The 20,512-nt window shown below is 39.0% G+C and overlaps 1 protein-coding gene across 4 annotated transcripts in view; it reads left to right on the top strand.

The window, feature by feature from the left end:
- The window catches only part of Zc3h6 (zinc finger CCCH-type containing 6), an 82,142-nt gene that overhangs the window by 24,898 nt on the left and 36,732 nt on the right, over nucleotides 1-20,512 (top strand). For all 4 annotated transcript variants that reach the window (XM_008840359.3, XM_008840362.3, XM_008840361.3 and 1 more), the window contains 3 exons: nucleotides 3,073-3,256; nucleotides 8,081-8,203; nucleotides 15,987-16,224. In XM_008840359.3, the coding sequence (XP_008838581.1) occupies nucleotides 3,073-3,256; nucleotides 8,081-8,203; nucleotides 15,987-16,224 (545 nt within the window). The remainder of the gene's footprint in view (nucleotides 1-3,072; nucleotides 3,257-8,080; nucleotides 8,204-15,986; nucleotides 16,225-20,512) is intronic.

Raw genomic sequence — 20,512 nt, forward strand, 5'->3', positions numbered from 1 at the left:
GGCCCAATTCCAATGTGGGTCAGAAGTTTTCAGACTTTCTCCTTAGGTCTGGAATCTTCTAAGAATGATTTTGGCCTCAGGAACTTGGGTGTTGGACTGACCTGAGATCCTGCCCGTGGCCATGCCACGCAGGGATGCAAAGGCAGATGGGGAGGGGAAGAAGCCCCAAGATTTCCCAGGGAGTGGATTAAGTAGCTGGGTTGTACTGGATGCAAAGGATCAGGGAGAGGAAAGGTAAGCCTTGGATCCCCAGAAAGAGGCTGACAGCCCCAGCAAGATGCTCCAGGTGTTGCAGGACCAGGGAAGTAGAGGGAGGTGAGGGCGGGGCCAGGTCCAAGCGGTGCCCCTGGGGCCCAAGAAAGGCACTGTTGGTCTGGGTGAGAAGGGTCAGGAAGCAGTATTGGTTCCCCCGGTGTCTGGGGCCCCAAGTCTAGGGATGGTGCAGGTCCCAAACTAGGAGTAGAGAACAGCGGGGGAGATGGAAGGGTGAATGTGGCTTGGGAGTCAAGGCGCGGAGGGCTGCGCTATAGACTTACCCCAAGAGGCCTGAGGATAGGAGTGCAGGCTAGTAGAGTTAGCCGGTGGTGCAGGTCCAGCGACGCAGAGAGAAGTGAGGGCGCAGAGAGAAGTGAGGGCGAGGCTAGGACCAGAAGCGGTGCTCCCCAAGAGGCCTGAGGATAGGAGTGCACTTATCTCCCATTTTTATAACCAAACAGAAATCCATGAATTTATATCTGTTATGTGAATGCTCAAATCATAAGTAGACTGGGGGAGCAGAAAGGAGAAAACTTGCAGTGTCTAATAACAAGCTTCAGTAGCCCAGATTTCACGGTTACATAGTTTATGTAAGAGCAGGTAAAGGTGCTTACTGTGCAAGCCTGGTGACAAGTTTGATCTGTGGAACTCATGAAAGGTGGAAGGGGAGAACTGACTCCAAAGTGGTCCTCTGACCTTTACATACACAATGTGTTGCATATACTACCCACACCACAATCCTGCACACAAACATATAGTAATAAAATTTTAAATAGCCAGAATGCCAAGCCTGTATCATAGGAAAAATTTAAGTCCATCTAAGTGGAAATATACCATTTCAGTTTTAGAGTAGAGGTGGGGACAAATAACAGTGACAGATTAGATGGTATCCTATTCTGCTTCTATAATGCAAGAGTTATGGGTGTTACATGTTCATTCAGTGAGCAGTAGGTATCACACTAGTTGCTAAAAATACATTTATGAGAGACAGTCATGTACTGTATTCCCACCAAGCAATAAACAAGTGATTGATTGGAACCTATGCAAACAGTACCATCACAGGAGAAATAATTATTAGGAAACACTTAGGATGGAACTTTACATATAAACAAGGGTAGTAAAGAGAAGCATCTTGGAAGAAATACTCTCTAATCAGTGTCCTAAATATATTGAAAATGACAGGTGGAAGTTATTTAGGTGAGTGGGGCAATTTTTAAGACAATGTTTAAGGCTTAGAAAGTCAAGCTATTGAAAGTAACTGGTTAAGTGGGCACTAGGTTATAAGGGCCTTTAGGTAATACCTGGGACATCTGCTATCAGCCTCAGGTCAGAAGGGAACAGTAAAAGTTGTGCTTTTATTAAAGAAGACTTTAAGCCCACAAAGAAGAATAGAATGAACCATGAATCCTTAACTACACAAGCCACAGTTTCAATGATTACCAACTCATAGTCTCACTGAGACCACTTCCTCTATCCCCAGTGGATAAATTTGATGCACCTTTATGCTATAGTATTGTTATTGAAGATTTTTAACCGGAGAGTGACATGACCAATTTTTCATTTTATACATCAAACATTCTTAGTAATTCCAACTTTTAAAATGCATACATCATAGTTCAGTGTTTCTCATTTAGTTTGAGTTTAAACATAGAAGAAGCTTGGCTTCTATACCTATAAAAATGTGGTAACATAAAAGTCAACAGGCGGATCTCTGTTGAGTTCAAGGCCAGCCTGGTCTACATAGTGAGTTCCAGGACAGCTGGGGCTACAGGGAGACCCTGTCTCAAAAAGACCAAAAAAAAAAAAAATCAATTTCTAGGATTCAACCCTCAATAGCAAATCTACTAGTGTGTGGAAAGTGGAATTAGATGTGTAATTGTATGTATTTTATAGCTCCTTTTGTCAGCTTGGGTTTTATTTATCTGTGTATTAAAATTTACTAACTGAATTTTACTTTGATGGTAAGAAATTCTACAGAATTGCTTTTATTTTAAAGTTATCTAAAGCTGCTTACAGATCACAAAATTTAAAAAGTCTCGTAATTAGAGTATTTAGTATTTTAGTTTAGCTTTTTCCCCCTTGAAAGTAGTTTAGTCATTGGTAACTACTGTAATACTCATTGTTCTAGTTTGTTTTCCATTGCTGTGACAAAAGACTCTGACCAATACCAACTTGGAGAGGAAAGGGTTTGTTCAGCTGATATCTATCTCCCTGGTCACATTTCATTGCTGGGGGAGCCCGAGTAGGAACTCAGGGCAGGACCCTGGAAGCAGGATCTGGAGCACAGGCCATGGAGGAATGCTGCTTACTGGCTTGCTCCCCTGGCCCATGCTCAGCCTGCCTGCCTTATACAGTACAGACCAACCTGCTCAGGGGTGGCACCCATATCACTCAACAATCAAGAGAGTTCTCCACAGAGATGGTCACAGGCCAGTCCAATGAAGGCAGTTCCCCAACTGAGGCTCCCTCTGCCCAGACGTATCAAGTTGACATCTAAAGCCATCCAGAACACTTTGGAATAACAGTGCATTCATTTATTCATTTTGGGAGAATCCATGATCTGAATTTAAATTAGGTATTGGCAAATTTTGAATGATTCTTAACATTTTAAAGTTTTCTAAAGGAAGAATTTATAACAGAAACTATATGTAATCTACAAAAGTAAAATATTTACTCACTGGCCTCTTAAGAAAGTTTTCCAATCTCATCTATATAATTTAAATTCTTGGCACATGCCTTTTTTCTTTTCAAAATATTTTTATAATATTTGTTTTATAATTAACATTAGAAATTTAAATTTTTCATTGTTTTTTACAGAGAAGATGGTGAATTAGAAGATGGTGAAATAGATGATGCAGGATTTGAAGAAACTCAACCAGATCAGGAATCAAAAGAGAATGAAAAGCAGAAAAGTGAAAAAGCCTACAAAAAATCAAGAAAAAAACACAAGAAAGAAAGAGAAAAGAAAAAATCCAAAAGGAGAAAGCATGAGAAGCACAAAGTTAGTTACATTAGAATCAACTTTCTGTTCTTTTGTTGTTGTTTGTTTATTTGAGATAATATGTCTCATAGCCTAGGCTGGCCTTGAACTCATTATATAACCAAGAATGGTCTTGAACTCCTGATCCTCCTGGGTGCTGGGATTATAGGCCTGGTCCAGAATGCCTGGCAAACTTTCTGTTTTGGTAAGTATAAAATAACAAAAATTAGGGGCTGGAGAAATGGCTCAGCAGTTAAGAACACTGACTGTTCTTGCAGAAGACCCGGGTTCGTATCCCAGCACCCACATGGCAGCTAACAACTGTCCATAACTCCAGTTCCAGGGGATCTGACAGCCTCTTCTGTCCTCTGTGGGCATTGCATGACACGGTATACTTACCTATGTGCAGGCATAACACTCATACACATAAAATAAAAATAATAAAATATTTTTTAAATTAACAAAAGTTAGAAAGTATGTTATTACTATTATCTTATAAAATATACAGATTAGATATTTTTACTTAAGCAACTAATAAATTTTCTAACTATAAAGAGTATATGAATTTTCTCATAGATTTAATAAAAATAAGGTAAATCCCAATGCAGGCTATAATAATAATCTTCTATGGATAGAAGGTTGTTTTGGAAGATGTGAGAAGTTTAAAGTTTCATTCTCTACAGATACAGATTAGTATCTGTAGAGATACTGTCTACGTGTTTATCTTTTTATTTGCTCATTCATATCTATTATCCCATGATAACTGTGGAAGCCTCTGTGTTACATATTAGGGATTATAGTGGTAAAGGAACATTAAAGAATGCAGGGAACCTGGAAGAGGAAAGGCAGTAAACAAATGAAAAACAGTTACTATCAAGAAAACAACAGGGAGTTTGATACGGAATAATGTGAATTTGAGGTGGAGAAGGAAAGGGAACTTGTGACTGAGAAATCAGGGAAAAGTTGGCAGTAGCAGTAGGACAGTTTTTTAAAAAACCCTGGAGTTAGCCAGGCATGGTGGCACATGCTTTTAGTCCTAGCACTCAGGAAGCAGAGGCAGGTGGATCTTCAAGGCCAGCCTGGTCTACATAGTGAGTTCAGGCCAGCTGGGGATACAGGGAGACTCTTCTCTCAAAGAGACCCCCCCCCCCAAAAAAAGCCCTGAAGATCCCCTATAGCAATTAGGATAGCAAAACCAAAATTTCAGTGACAGCATCTAAAGAAAACTGAAATTATTCTTGCATACTTCAGAAGTAGAATAAGTGGTTCCACACTATAGACAGCAACAGAAGAATGTAGAACCAGCAGTTCTGTAGAATGAAGCAGAAGAAGGATAAAGGGAACTGTGGGAAACAGATTAACAGCAGATACTCCTCTCAGTGGAGGGCCCTACTCAACATGGAACTCTTAGGCCTATTTGAGAAGTGCAACAAAAACTGAGCAGAGGTTTTACTAGTTCTGGTTTACACTTGAATATAAGGTAACCACAGAAAGTGGATGGTGCTGGATATAATGAACTTCTTGTGCTAATTTCCCATCCCTTTTCTAGGACAGAGCATCACATGGGGGAGGAAACTGCTGAGAGTGGAGTCTGAAATAAACAGGCATACTCGGGCCAAGGGAGGAAGTGATCTGATAGAAAATGGGGAAGAATGAAGAAGAGGCTTGTCTTGGAAGTTGCTCAGCCTCGTTTTTAAATACTTCACACTGAAACAGAAGGGATGAAGCTAGAATTTTCCTGTTCTGTTTCATCCTTTTCTTCACATGAGTGTCAAGAAAGAACTAAGTGACTGCATATAAAAGAAAACAATGTAATAATATTCCCCTGGAAAAGAATGTCCATGAGCGTATGAAAAACTTAACCTAATATTTCAAAATGACAAAAAAAAAAAACCCTTAGTAAAATAATGCAGACTATGATCAAACAGAAATTGAATTGGGAAAGCCAAATCCCTTTCTAAGAAAAGAAAAATAGGGGCTGGAGAGGTGGCTCAGCGGTTAAGAACACTGGTTGTTCTTGCAGAAGACCCAGGTTTGAATCCCAGCACCCACATGGCAGCTAGTCACTGCCCGTAACTCCAGTTCCAGGGGATCCGACAGCCTCTTCTGACCTCCATGGGCATTGCACGACATGGGCGCACTTACCTACATGAAGGCAGTACAAGCATACATATAAAATAAGAATGATAAATAAAATTTTAAAAAAAGAACAGAAAAGATTTATATGAAAATTTATATAAAAATTCCAACAAATTGTATGCAAGAACCCAGGAACGATTTTACTTTTTGTAAAATCTACTAGAAAACATGTCCAAACAACCAAAATTACTGGGGTGTGAGAAAGTGATTTACATGCACATATACATACTCATTTATAAGACTAAGACTAAATGATGATTCTAGAAGAGGTAGTATATGTTATATGTGTTAGAATATTACCATAAAAAGATTTTCAGGAAAAGCCAGGTTGGGCCTGGATAGATGACTCAGTGGTTAAAAGCACTGGTTGCCCTTGTAGAGCACTGTATGCTTGTAGTGTCCTTACATATATGCAGGCAAAGCATTCATACACATAAAAATTTTAAATATATTTTTTAAAAAGCCAGGCATAGGGGTGTATACCTGTAACCCCAGTACCTGGGAGGCCGAAACAGGAGAATCATGATTTCAAGGTCATCTTTGGTTGTATAGCAAGGCCTTGTCTAAAGAAAAGGTCAGGAAAATTTTCGTATTGACTTAAAGTTATTAACAGAGTAGAAGGATGTGAAAAGGAAAAGGAACAGTGGTTTCTGCTTAATTTCAATATTGCTTCTATTAATGAATGCTAGGTAAATTTAGCATTGAGGTTAGTGGATAAGGGCAGTATGAAAGACGTTGTTGAAATAAAAATAGAAGCGTTTTCTAAATGTCAGGAAATACACTCCTTAGCTTTAAGCTTTGAATGCAGGAAATACATAACAAATGTAAAGCTGTATATTTAGCAAACACAGTGAGAAGGGAGAAATCACATTATTGCTATTTGGGAAAGTTAGGTCTACAGGTCATGGAAAGAAATAAAGGCAGCACTTTATAAGGTTAAAAGTTGCACTTCAGGCTAGAGAGATGTATTAGCAATGAAGAGCACTGAATGCTTTTGCAGAGGACCCAGGTTTGATTCCCAGCACCCAAGTGGTGGCTAACAACCATCCATAATCCCAGTTCAGGGGATCCAGTGCCTTTTTCTGACCTATGTGAGCATTGCATGACATGGGTGCACTTACATACATGCAGGCAATACATTCATATACATAAAATATAAATAAATAAATTTTCTTTTGGTCTTTTTGAGACAGCATCTCCCTGTAGCCCCGGCTGGCCTGGAACTCACTATGTAGACCAGGCTGGCCTCGAACTCACAGAGATTAAAGGCGTGTGCCCTCCCAGCACTTGGGAGGCCAGCCTGGTCTACATAGTGAGTTCCAGGCCAGCCGGGGCTACAGGGAGACCTGTCTCAAAAAAGACAAAAAAAAAAGTTGTAATTCATGAGCTGGGTTTTGTGGTGCATGCCTTCAATTCCAGCACTCTTGGGGCAGAGGCAGGTAGATCTCTATGCAATTGAGGCCAGCCTGGTCTACATAGGGAGTTCCAGGCCAGTTGGAGCTACAGGGAGACCCTGTCTCAAAAAGAAAGGTTATAATTCACAGTGAAGATATACATTATAAATGTTTTCTATCCCTCAAAGTACCAGGTGCCATAAAGCAGGACTTGGGAGACTGAAGAAGAAACAGAGGAGAGTAGTAATCAGAGATAGAGCAGTGTATCTCCCCTATATCTGAAGCATTTGATAGCATAATTAATTATAAAAGCTTTCTTCATAATCCCCTATCAAGTCAACAAAACCAGGACTAATACCAACAAAAAACCAGAAGCCTGAACACTTAGGACCAAAGTGAAGGGAAGCAGTTTTTCTTCCCTGAAAAACATTAAAGAATGGAATGAAGGAAAACGGATCCTCTCCAAGAATATTAAAGTTCAGTTTAATTCAATAGAATTTTATTGAGTTTGTGCTGTGCTTAGGTGCTGAGAATGTAAGGCTAGCACTATTCAGAGCCAGTGTCTTCATTGCTGAGGAAACAGAACTGTTTCAAGTGCTCAGCTTAGGAAGGTAATTATTTTGAGCAGACAAAAAAGACTTGTTCATTTTCCAAAATCGTACTGAGATTTTTAAAAAAGCTTACTCTTGATAATTGCCCATTATCAACTACTTGGGGTTTTCATTTCATTTTTATTCAATTTTGTGGACTGGTTTCATTTCATTAAGGTAATTTAGAGTAGTTTCAGGATACCCATGCAATAGAAAAATAACTCCACAGAAATTTTTGATAAAATTAAATTAATGCATACCCTACTTATATTCTAGGATCCCTTCTGGTAATGAGCCAATTTTATTTCCTTTAAGATTAGCTTAAACTGAGCATGATAGCACATATGTAATCCCACATCTGGGGAGGCTGAGGCAGAAAGGTCAAGAATTCAAGACCAGCCAACGTTGCATACCGAGACCCTGTCTTAATAAATGCATGAGCACTGTAGATACAAGATCACTTTAGAGGCCAAGTGTCTTCTGTTTCCCTTGGGTCAAGAAGATGATGAGAAACATGCTGCTGTAAAGTCCCTGAGCAAACCGGAGGAAATACTTTTGCTTGGAAGTGATAATAGTCTTTGGAGCAAGAATTTCTCAATGTTACTCAAGAGTCTACTGGAGTAATACAGCCTACTGATTGTCACCTCTGACTGAAACAAGCTTATAAAATTACACATTAAGTTTCCTTCTTGCAAATGTAACACATTTTTCCCCCTTTGCAGCATAACTCTCCATCTGGTGAAGATAATTCAGACCACAGCCTTGATTCAGATGTCGAACATACAGAAAGTTCCTATAAAAGAAGAACTAGTTTCTACAGGGATTATGACATTCCATTTTCTCAGGTAAAATGTGATAAAACACGTATAGCATAAAATATACCATTTGGGGGCTAGAGAGATGACTCAGTGATTAAAAGCATTAACTGTTCTTGCACTACCAGCTGTTAACTCCAGTTCTGGGGGATCTGATGCCCTCTTCTGGCCTCTGTGGGCGTTGCATGACATGGTGCACTTACATAAGTGCAGGCAATACAAAATAAAAATAAATTTAAAATACATATCATTTAGCCTCATTTAAGTATATAATTTAGTAGCATTAAGTATATTTAGTGTTTAAACAGTACCATTATCCATCTCAAGAATTTATGTATCTTAAACAGAAATCCTGTACCTATTAAGCAGTTAACACTTTTTTTCTTGCTCCTCACTCCTATTAACAACTATTCTTGCTTCCTCTGTGTGTGTGTGTATCTACATATATAGTTATAATTCCTATGTTTGAAATTATATAATTGTCTTTTTGTGTTTGGTTTACTGTCACTTAGCAGGGTTCACCCATGTTGTAACATGTATTAAGATTAGCTAGACTTAGTGGCACATGCCTTTGATCCCAGCACTCGGGAGGCAGAGGCAGGTAGATCTCTGGGGGATCCAGGCCAAACTGGTCTACATTGTGAGTTCCAGTCCAGCTGGGGCCACTAAGTGTTGACTATGATATTCATGTGAGTTTGAGGTAGTACTTTTTAAAGGGGAAAATGAAACTTTAGATTGCATAATTTTTAGAAACACCAGAAAGTATGTGTTTGTCATACCAGCATATGCTTGTGCTGTGTATTCCCCAGCCTTTGAAGATAAAGAGTGCGTTCTATACTAAGTTAACTGGGGCTGCTGTTTATGGCAAGGTTGTATGCTTAAATACAGTAATTTCTCAATCTGAAGGCTAGATGTCCAGGATCAATGTGTGAGCAGGAAGCTGGATGTAGTAGTGCATGCCTTTATTCCAGCCCCCGGGAGGCAAAGACAGGCGAATCTCTGTGAGACTGAGGCCAGCCTGGTTGAAATTTTGTGTTCCAGGCCAGCTGAAGCTACAGGGAGATTCTGTCTTTAAAAAAAAAAAAAAGCAGGGCGTGGTAGAGCATGCCTTTAGTCCCAGCAGAGGCAGAGCAGGCAGATCTCTGTGAATTCAAGGCCAGCCTGATCTACATAGTGAGTTCCAGGCTAGCTGGGGCTACAGAGATCCTGTCTCAAAAAGACCAAAAAAACAAAACCCAGCAGAAGCCAGCACGGTTGGTTTCCCCTGGGAGCTGTGTGGAAGAGTGAGTACTAGGCCCCTCTCTTTTGGTTTATAGATGGAAACTTTTCACTGCTTTGTCCTCACATGGTTGTGCTTCTGTGAACAGGAACCCCTGGTTTCTCTGTATGTCCAGATTTCTCTTTTTACAAGAACACCAGTTAATTTTGTTAGAGCCCATTTTAAAGGTTCTGTCTCCAAATGCAGTTACATTCTGAGCTACTTGGCTTCCATACAGGAATTCTGGAGGGATACAGTCTAACCTCTGCAGCACACCACAACACTTTATCCAAGCGTGATTTGGAAATGAAGTAGTATTGAATTTTGAAGCTCTGTGACATTGGCCTCTTTAAGTGCAGAAATGCCTTGGAATGTTTTAAAACAAAACAGTGGTGAGCACTTTGCTAGCATGCTCAAGGCTCTGGTTTCTATTTCCAGTCTTAGAAAAGAAAAAAAATGACTGTAAGGCAACACTTCCTTCTTTCTTAAGTATGTGTACTGTATGAATGAAATCCTCATCAAAAATACTAATTATTCTTACAATAGGAAAGTAATGTTGCTAATAATCTTATCTACAAGATCTTTATTCCTTCTTTTTGATATTACTAATCTTTTGTGAGTTTAGAAAGCAAATTAGTCTATTTGAGTTTATTATGTGGTCTCTCTATTGTCTTTTGTATTTTTCTCTGTGTGTGTATGCATGAATGTGTTTGTATGTATCTGTGCATTTGTATATGTGTGTGGCGACCAGAAGACAGCCTTAGCTGGCATTTCTCAGGCACTATCCATCTTGTTTTTGTTTTGTTTTGTTTTTTTCTTGAGGTGGGGTTTCAGTAGGTAGCCCTGGCTGGTCTTGAACTCACAGAAAGTGCTTGGACTAAAGACATCTGCCACTACACCTATGCTGCCTTGTTTTTTGAGACAAGATGTCTTATTGGTTTGTTACTGATCAGGTAGTCTAGGATAGCTTGCTGAATCGAAAGAATCAACTTGTTGCTGTCTCCTCAGCACTAGGGTTACAAGTGTTATACCACCATGCCCAGCATTTTATTTGAGTTTGGCAGGATTGTCTTCTTTTATAGCACTAACTATAATTAATAATTTTATCTAACTAGACAAATGTTAGCATGCATATCACATTTAAAGTGCAGTAAACTAGTAACAAGGTATGGTCTGAAAATGAGCATGGTGGCACATGCCTTTAATCCCAGCACTTGGGAGACAGAGACAGGTAGATCTCTGTGAGTTCAAGGCCAGCTAGGTCTAATAGTGAATTCCAGGCCAGCTGGTGCTACAGGAGACCCTGTCCCAAAAAGACCAAAAAAACCCCCAAAAAACAAAACAGAACAAAACCAGGGAATGGCCTGTACATTTCTAGTTTCTCCAGTCATAATTATATGGAATATTTTCTTATTTAATTAATGATTGATAGAAGATATGATAGAACTAATAAAAGTATTTCAGTGAAAAAGATTAACATGGGGGCTGGAGAGATGGTTCATTGGTTAAGAGTACTGACTGCTCTTAAAGAAGACCTGGGTTTGGAATCCAGCACCCACATGGTGGCTAACAACCATCCATAACGCCAGTTCCAGGGGATCCAACACCTTTTTCTGACCTCTGCAAGCATTGCATGACATGGGTTCACTTACATACATGCAGGCAATACATTTATACACATAAAATAAAAGTAATTGAAAAAAGAGATTAACATGAATACCATCATTAAATAAACTTCTAGGACTAAATTATACTTTGTTTTCCCATGCTTTAGTAAGGAGGCAATAAAATTAATGTCTATTATAAAGTTTTTTAAATTTAAAACATTTATTTAATAACCACATATTTAGTAGAAACATTTTATTACAACAGCATTGACATATTCAATAACAGTTTCCAGAGTGAAGATGCCTCTCTTTCAAAATTGGCTATAATTTTTAGGTTCACAGTGTTAAATTAATACAGTTATACATTATTGTATTCAGTATAAACCCTATAATACATAAAATTGAATGAGGTTTTAAAAAAAGATCCCCATTTCATTTTTTAAAATTTTATTTATTGTTTTTATTTTATGCGCATGAGTGTATTGCTTGCATGTATGTGAGTGCACCCGTGTTGTCCAGTGCTGCGGAGGTCAGAAGAGGGCTTCGGATTCCCTTGGAACTGGAGTTAAGGATAATTCATAGCCGCCATGTGGGTGCTGGGAATCGAACCCAGGTCCTCTACAAGAGCAGTCAGTGCTCTTAACCACTGAGCCATCTTTCCAGCCCCTGATTTCATTTTAAAATATACTGTTTCATACAAAAAAGCTTATTTTTAATGCAACTAACACTTAGATGTTTGCACATGCATCTCTAAGCTCTATATATCTGATTATTACTAGTCACAGTTGGTTACTTTCTGAGATCCTTGGCACCTGAGCATGGATATAAAGTCATGAGGTAGATTTCAATGGTAATGTTTTTCACATCTACTAATTAACATGAAGAAAATTTTTATGCTTCTTCCACAAATATAACTCATTTTTTATTGATTTGATTTTTTTTTGTGTGTATTTCATACAGAACATCCTAAACAATCTTATTCATCTTTATACCCGCATCCCAAATGTCACCTACTATAGCCTCCCCCTCACTGGAGCCCATATACTCTGTCATCCCTGTTACTGTCCACTATGTTGTCAGCACCCTCAGCTGTTCCCCAGTGCTAGTCCATCCGCTGACTCTAGTCAGCCTATCTATAGTTCTTTGTTTTAGGAGGATCAGCTCTTCCTTATCTAGTAGCAATCAGTTGCTAACATGCCTTTAGATAAGATTGGGGTCTGCTGTTCATTTTCCCAGTTCTCTGCTGGGTTACTGTCTCTTGAGTCTCTTGGGCCACCCTGGCCAACAACTCAAAGGAAGGTATCTCCTGTCTGTCATTGTTTCTTGTTATGTAGCCTTTAGCTGTACACATGGACTCTTAAAGAATTATACTGATCCCTTTAATCTTTGGTTATACTTTCCTTTTGGGTGTTCAAGACCATGCAGTTGGCCCAAATAAACCAATTTATTTATTTATTTTATTTATTTATTTTTGAAGCAGGGTCTCCCTGTGGCCCCAGCTGTCCTGGAACTCACTATGTAGACCAGGCTGGCCTTGAACTCAGAGAGATCCGCCTGCCTCTGCCTCCCAAGTGCTGGGACTACAGGTGTGTGCCACCACACCCTGTAGTTTTTTTTACTCTTAAGGTCATTTGAGGATCTGTTCCTCAGGGGTCACATGGGCTTGGGAGGAGCCCCTAGCTCCTTTCTTTTACCAGTTTCATCTATGTGAAGATAAGTCAAAGGTCCTGCTCGACCATATGTCTAGTCAAGGTTTATCTGAGAACGTTTATTTTTTAAATAAATAATTTATTGAGAATTTCATACATGTATATAAGGTGTTTTGATCAAATCCATGTCCACCTCCTCCCCTCCAGCTCCTCCCATATCTCCCCATCACTTTTTTTCTGATAACTTCATGTGAACGTTTGTTTTTGCCCAAGCGTTATCTACATAGCACATTGTAATTAAAAGTACCAGACTGGTGGAACTAACCTTCTTGGATATTTAACAGCCATACTTTGAGGCCTAAACTAATCTTGTCAGAGACTTAAAGGACAGTTTTTGCTCCTTGGCCTCCAAGATCAACTAAGTTCCAGGGGACTATGGAGCATCTCTCAAAATGTCCTGTAACTGTGGTGAGTCACCTGTCCTCTTGATCAAGGAGACTATGGAGACCCCACCAGATGGACTTGAACCAGTGTCTAGTCTACAAAGAGGAGGATCAACACAGAGGAAACATTTCCTCCATGCTTCCAAGTGAAACTGTTATAAAGTTGTTTTTTTTAAATTTTATTTATTATTATTTTATGTGTATGCATGTATTGCCTGCACGTAGGTAAGTGCACCCATGTCGGGCAATGCCCACGGAGGTCAGAAGAGGCTGTTGGATCCCCTGGGACTGTAGTTATGGACAGTTGTTAGCTACCGTATGGGTGCTGGGATTCAAACCCGGGTCTTCTGTAAGAACAGCCAGTGTTCTGAACTGCTTGCTGAGCCATCTCTCCAGCCCCCTGTTATAAAGTTTTTAATAAACCATTTGTTCACTCTGTTTTTTCACTTTAGAGAAAGTGTCTTCATTTGTAGTATACCTTAGCTATAAACAATTTTTATTGTAAACATTTTTAATCTTACTCTATATTCAGAGTATATGATGTTGTGGTATATGGAGATGTTTTCACACAAGCATATATGGTATGTTGAGCATACTCCCTCCATAGCCCTCCATTCCCTTTCTTTCCCTTCCCCAGTAGTCCCCTTCACTCCCTTAGACAGTTTCCATTTCTACTTTCATGCCACGTGTGTGTGTGTGTGTAAAAACCACATGACAGAAAATACATTATTTGTCATTCCGAGACTACTTAATTAGCTTGCTATGACCATCTTCAGTTTAATCCATATTCCTGCAAACTGTATAAATTTATTCTTTATGGCTGAAAAAAAATTGTGTGTACATTTACCTTACCTTATCCATTTCTCTGTTGTTGAACACCTAGGGTTTGTTCCATAACTATTGTGAGTAGTGCTGCAGTAAAAATTGATGTGTAAATATCTCTGTGATACGTTGACTTAGAGTTCCAGGAGTGGTATAGTTGGGTCATGTGGAAGGTGTACTTTTAGTTTTTAGAGGACCTTCATACTGAGTTACATTGCGGTTGGACTACTTTACATTCCCACTAGCAGTGTATAAGGGTTCCCTTTGGTCCACATCCTTACCAGCATTTGTTGTAACTTTGCTTTTTATGCCATCCTGACTGGGTTGAGATGAAATCTCAATGTAGTTTTAATTTACATCTATCTAATGACTAATGAGGTTAACATTGTTGTTTAAGCTTTTGAGTTCTTTTGTGTATTCTAGATATTAATCCTGTCAGAAGTATAGCTCACAAAGATTTTCTGTCATTCTGTAGGTCCAGTTCATTAGCTGTTTCCTTTCCTGTGAAGAAGCCTTTTAAATTCCTAACGTCCATTTGTCAATTGTTGGCATCATTTTCTGAGCAGATTGAAGTCCTTCTATTCAGAAAGGCTTTGCCTGTTTCTTTATTTTGAAGTGTGTCTCCTAGTTTTTCCTCTGACAGTTTCAGATCTTAGATTAAGGTCTTTTGATAACCAATCTGTAGTTTTTTTTTAATGTTTAAAAATTTATTTATTTTAGGGTTGGGCGTGGTGGCGCACATCTTTAATCCCAGCACTTGGGAGGCAGAGGCAGGCAGATCTCTGTGAGTTCAAGGCCAGCCTGGTCTACATAGTTCCAGGACAGCTGGGGCTAGAGGGATACCCTGTCTCAAAAAGACCAAAAAAAAATTATTTATTTTAAAATACTTTATTTATTACATTTATTTTATGTGTATGAGTGTATTGCTTGCATGTAGGTAAGTGCATCCTTGTCATGCAATTCCCACAGAGGTCAGAAGAGGATGTCGGATCCCCTGAAACTGGAGTTTTTAGCCATAGTTTTTAGCCACCATGTGGATGCTGGGAGTCAAATGTGTCATCTGGAAGAACAGCAAGTGTTCTTAACCACTGAGCCATCTCTCCAGCCCCATGTAGTTTATTTTTATACAGGTTGAGAAATAAGAATACAGTTTCATTTTTGTATGTGTGGATGTCCAGTTTCCCAGCACTATTTGTTGAAGAGGCTGTCTTTTCTCCAGTATATATTTTTGGCATTTTTGTCAAAAAAATGTGATTATAACTGTGTGAGTTTATGACTGGGTCCTCTATTCTGTTGATCTATATATGTGTTGCTGTACCAGTAAGTACCATGCTGGTTTTGTTACTGTGGCTTTTGGTATAACTTGAAATCAGGTAATGTCCATCATCATCATTGTCATCATCATCATCGCTTAGTCTTGCTTTGGCTATTTGGGGTCTTTGTGCTTCCATAAAAATTTTATGAATTATATCTCGGTCATTCTTTAGTTAATAGTTTTAAAGACCTACACCCTATTGAATTAGCAGACATACCAAATTAGTAGATACACCACAGTTTGTTTTAACAGATTGTTAGATTCATTGGGTGCAGTGGTAATTTCCTTTTTAAAAAAAATTTCCACACATTTTTGAAATTAAATATAATGTCACTGGATTTTTCCTTATTTTATATATATATATCCCCAAGATGTTTTGCTATCTTATTTTTTTTAAAAAAACTTTCTTTCTATGGAAAAGGAAATTTTATGTATGATGGTGTGGATTTTATAATATTTCTGTGCATATGGCTGTTGAGACATAGAACATGGAAATCAAAAGCTAAAGAATGAAGCTGTTCCACTAGCTAGAGCTAACATTCAGCCTAGTGAATTTAGTGTTAAGTATGGTCATATGGAGCCAACAGTCAAGAGTCAGAACTAGTAACTTTCTTCTGTCCTTTATTCTCCCAGCTTTCTGGGGGGGAAATGCCCTGTATTGCTCTCAACTGCTACAAGTAGTTGAAAACTTCTGCTAATGACTGGCCATTTTTACCTAGCATGGACATTTGTCAGGAAGCTATCTGACGTCAAAGAAGAGTCAACATCACAAAAAATTTAAAAGTAAAGACTATGATGAGTACAGTACCTACAGTGATGACAACTTTGGAAACTACAGCCAGGAAACAGATGAAGACTTTTCCAGTCAGCTGAAGCACTACAGACAATCTAAAGAGTCCTCAACTGGTAATTCATCATTTTCTAAAGAATCAGGGAAAAAACAGAGAAGTCAGCAGGGTAAGTTTGTAGTTAGTTGTTTTTGGAATGTGAGAAACATATATGCATAGAATAAATACTTAGAAATTTCTTAGTTCTTTCTCAAGATTATCTAATTCTTGTGATATCTAAATTCATTTTCCTTTATTCTATAGACTGAGGATAAAAATGTGCAGCCATTTCAATCTGTATATCTTAATATTTCAAATAGAAAGGTAATTCTAATATTTTAAATGTATATAGAAGTATAATAAAATACATCTTCCTTCTCTGCTTATTTAGTGTCAGTGTACTGTTATCCCTGTTATGCTAGGTATTACCTATTTTTTAGATTGATAAAGACAGACAATTGGGAAGCTATTCTTTAGTTAGGCTTCAAAATGTGGCAGTCATCTTTGCTGTGAAAATGGACATAGGTCTATGAACATCCTTTAAGAATGGAAATAACATAATTTAAAGAAAATTCTCCAGTGACCACCTGTTATCTGTTGGGGCATGGTCCTTGGGAGGCCATGGCAAGTTGTCAGCTGATGACTAACAGGTGAAGAAACTATGGGCCATATAAAGCTCAAATTAACCTTAGTGACCAACTTAACTAGTTCTGCTTTAAGAAAACTTGAGGGGGTGCTGGAGAGATGGCTCAGCGGTTAAGAACACTAACTGCTTGTAGAGGACCCGGGTTTGATTCCAAGCACCCACATGGTGACTACCAGTCCCAGGAGATCTGACACCCTCTTCTGAACTCTGTGGGCATTGCACAGTACTGGTGTACTTGCATGCAAGCAGGCAGTACACTCATACACATAAAATAAAAATAATAAATAAAATATTTTTTAAAAAACCTTGAGAAGCTGGAGAGATGGCTCAGTGTTTAAGAGCACTGACTCTTCCAGAGGACCTGGGTTTGGCAGCTAACAATCATCTGTGACTCCAGTTCCAGGGGATTTGATGCCGTCTTCTGGCCTCCATGGGCATTGCATGCACATGGTGCACTTATATACATACAGGCAATACATGCATACACATAAAATAAAGAAAAAGAAAAAGAAAAGGAAACTTTAGCAAGAGGGGGCTTAATGAATTAATGATCTACATATCTTGTATAACTTCCTTTTCATTGTCTTTGAATAGTCAGTTATGATCAAAGACAAAACACAATAATTTGATTCTCTACCACCTGTACATAATAATCACTAGCATTTGGGCATACATTTTTCCAGTTTTCTGCTCACTATTTTCAACAAAAAACTGTACATACTATTATAACTTATTTTTCTTCCTTGGCTATGAGTTGTATTTCAGTCATTCTTTAGTCAACAAATAGCTTTTAACACCTGCATTCATTTAAAAAATTATTTATTTAATAACCACATAATTAGAAGAAGCAGTTCATTACAACAACATTGACATAGTCAATAACAGTTTCCAGAGCTAAGATCTCTTTCAAAGTTGGCTATAATTTTTAGGCTCACAGTTGAATTAATACAGTTAAACAATATTGTACTCAGTATAAACCCTTTAAGACATAAAATTGAATGAGGTTTTAACCTTTAAAAAAGATCTCCATTTTATTTTTAAAACATACTGTTTCATAGAGAAAAACTCATTTTTAGTGCAACTAACACTTAGATGTTTGCACATGCATCTCTAAGCTCTATATATCTGATTATTACTAGTCACAGTTGGTTACTTTCTGAGATCTTGGCAACTGAGCATGGATATAAAGTCATCAGGTAGATTTCAGTGGTAATGTTTTTCACATGTACTAATTAACATGAAGCAAATTTTTATGCTTCTTCTTCAAATAGAACTCATTTTTTAAATTTACTGATTTTTTTGGTATGTATTTCATATAGAACATCCCAAACAATCTTATTCATCTATATACCCACATCCCAAGTGGCACCCTCCCATGCCCCACCCCGATCCCTCGCTGGAGCCCATATACCCTGTCATCCCTGTTACTGTCCACTGTGTTGTCAGTGCCCCCAGCCATTCCCCAGTGCTTATACATCCCCTGAGTCTAATCAGCCTATCTAGAGTTCCTTGTTTTAGGAAGATCAGCTCTTCCTCATCTAGCAGCAATTAGTTGCCAACATTCCTTTGGATAAGATTGGGGTCTGCTGTTCATTTTCCCAGTTCTATGCTGGCCACTCTCTGCCTGAGTTTGCATGGGACCACTATGCCATGGAATAATATGAACAGATTCCCAGGAGCTTGTAGGACTCTGTTTCCATATGGTCATGCCCATCCTCCCTGGCTCTTACAATCTCTCTGCTCCCTCTTCCTCAATGGTCCGTGAGCCTTGGGTGGATGAAGTTTAATAAAGGGGTCCATGGGGCTGGAGAGATGGCTGAATTAGATACAAGCTCCCAAATACTTTTGACATTTTTGGCTTTGGAACAGAGTGTATTGCTAACAGGCCCAAGAACATTTTGACTTTTAACCAAGAAACTGGCTGCATTTCTTTGGGGTCTTTTTACCCTAATTACCTAGCCAATTCCTACCTCCTATTCTTATCACACCATCCTCTGAAAGGGTTACCCAAATTGCCAATAGGGAATAGGGACGCCAATCGCTCTGGCTTCTTCCATGCTGAACAGGGATGCAGGGTGAGGCGATTGAAGCAGGGTAACTGGACCCTCACCTGAGTATCCAGCCACTCTTCCCAGCCAACTGGTTCAGCCTTGGAAGACAAAAGAAAAATGAGGAAGAGCCCAATAGAGGGATGCTTTTGGAAGCATTTGTCAAGAAATTCCAATGGACTCTCATATGCATATTTGAACTTCTCCTTCACATCTCCTATTCATGATTAAGGACTTTCTTCCCTTAGAGACAAGAGTTATGCAATTTAGGAGTCTTTTAGATAGACCCACTGAAGGGGTGCACATGGACTCTTAAAGAATTATATTGATCTAATCTTTGGTTATCATTTCCTTTTGGATGTTTAGGACCATGCAGTTGTCCCTGATAAACCAATTTATTTTTTACGCTTAAGGTCATTTGCTGGGCGTGGTGGAACATGCCTGTAGTCCCAGCACTTGAGAGGCAGAGGCAGGTGGATCTTTGTGAGTTCAAGGCCAGACTGGTCTACATAGTGAGTTCCGGACAGCTGGGGCTACAGGGAAACCCTGTTTCAAAAAGACCAAAAAAAAAAAAAAAAGGTTTTTTGAGGATCGTTTCTCAGGGATCACATGGGCTTAGGAGGAGCCCCTGGCTCCTTTCCTCTACCAGTTCCATCTATGTGAAGATAAGTCAAAGGTCCTGCTCGACCATAGATGGCTTCACTTGGAAGCGTGGAGGAAATGTTTCTGCTGTGTTGGCCCTCCTGGACACTGGTTCAAGTCCATCTGATGGGGTCTCCACAGCCTCCTTGATCAAGAGGACAGTTGTCTCACCACAGTTACAGGACATTTTGAGAGATGCTCTATTGTCCCCTGAAACTTTGTTGACCTTGGAGGGCAAGGAGCAAAAACTGTCCTTTAAGTCCTTCTGACCAAATTAGTATAGGCCTCAAAGTATGGCTGTTAAACATCCAAGAAGGTTAGTTCCACCAGTCTGGTACTTTGAATTACCATGTGCTATATAGATAAAGCTTGGGCAAAGACCAAACATTCTCATATATGTAAGAACTGTCTCAGTTCAAGCTACTTCCCTCGAAACTGTAAAGATTATTTTTGCCACCTTCCACATCCCCCAACCCCCCTATAAGAACTTCCTCAGCAGTCAGAAGGCTGCTGGTTGCCTTTCTCTCCCCAGCTGAGTTGCCAGCCACCAGCAATCCTAAGAAATAAACTTTGCTTTACTGGAGTCCTCCTATGTTTCCTGTGGCTATTCACTGCCGGGCTATTATCTAACAAGATAAACCTTGGCTAGACATATACTATACTATGTTCCTTGAGCTAGTTATGGGTATAATTTGTCAATAGTTTGCTGGACTAAAATGGTTCCCTCTTGTTTTTTTAAAACTAACTAGGCATTATTTATTGCTTGCATTGTCTAACCCTTCCACCATGGTTTCCCCATTTAAAGTGTTCCCATTTTACTCATTTCTACCTTAATAATACAGTTCTCCTATGATCCCACCTCTCTTGAGCTCCTTCTTTCCCTTTATCCCCAAGATTCCTTGTATAATCCTCCCTCCTTGCCTCCCCTTAAAGTAATCCCATTTTTATCCATATCTCCCTTATTAACACCTGTTTTCTACCATTCTTCTCTTTCAGATTCTTTTTCTTTACCTCCTTGGTTCCTTTTCATTATCCTGGTTCCTATAGTTATGTCTGGATACATACTCACTTATAAGGATTTG

Source organism: Nannospalax galili, unplaced genomic scaffold (assembly GCF_000622305.1).
Source record: "Nannospalax galili isolate Female #2095 unplaced genomic scaffold, S.galili_v1.0 scaffold1941, whole genome shotgun sequence".
Classification (NCBI taxonomy): Eukaryota; Metazoa; Chordata; class Mammalia; order Rodentia; family Spalacidae; genus Nannospalax; species Nannospalax galili.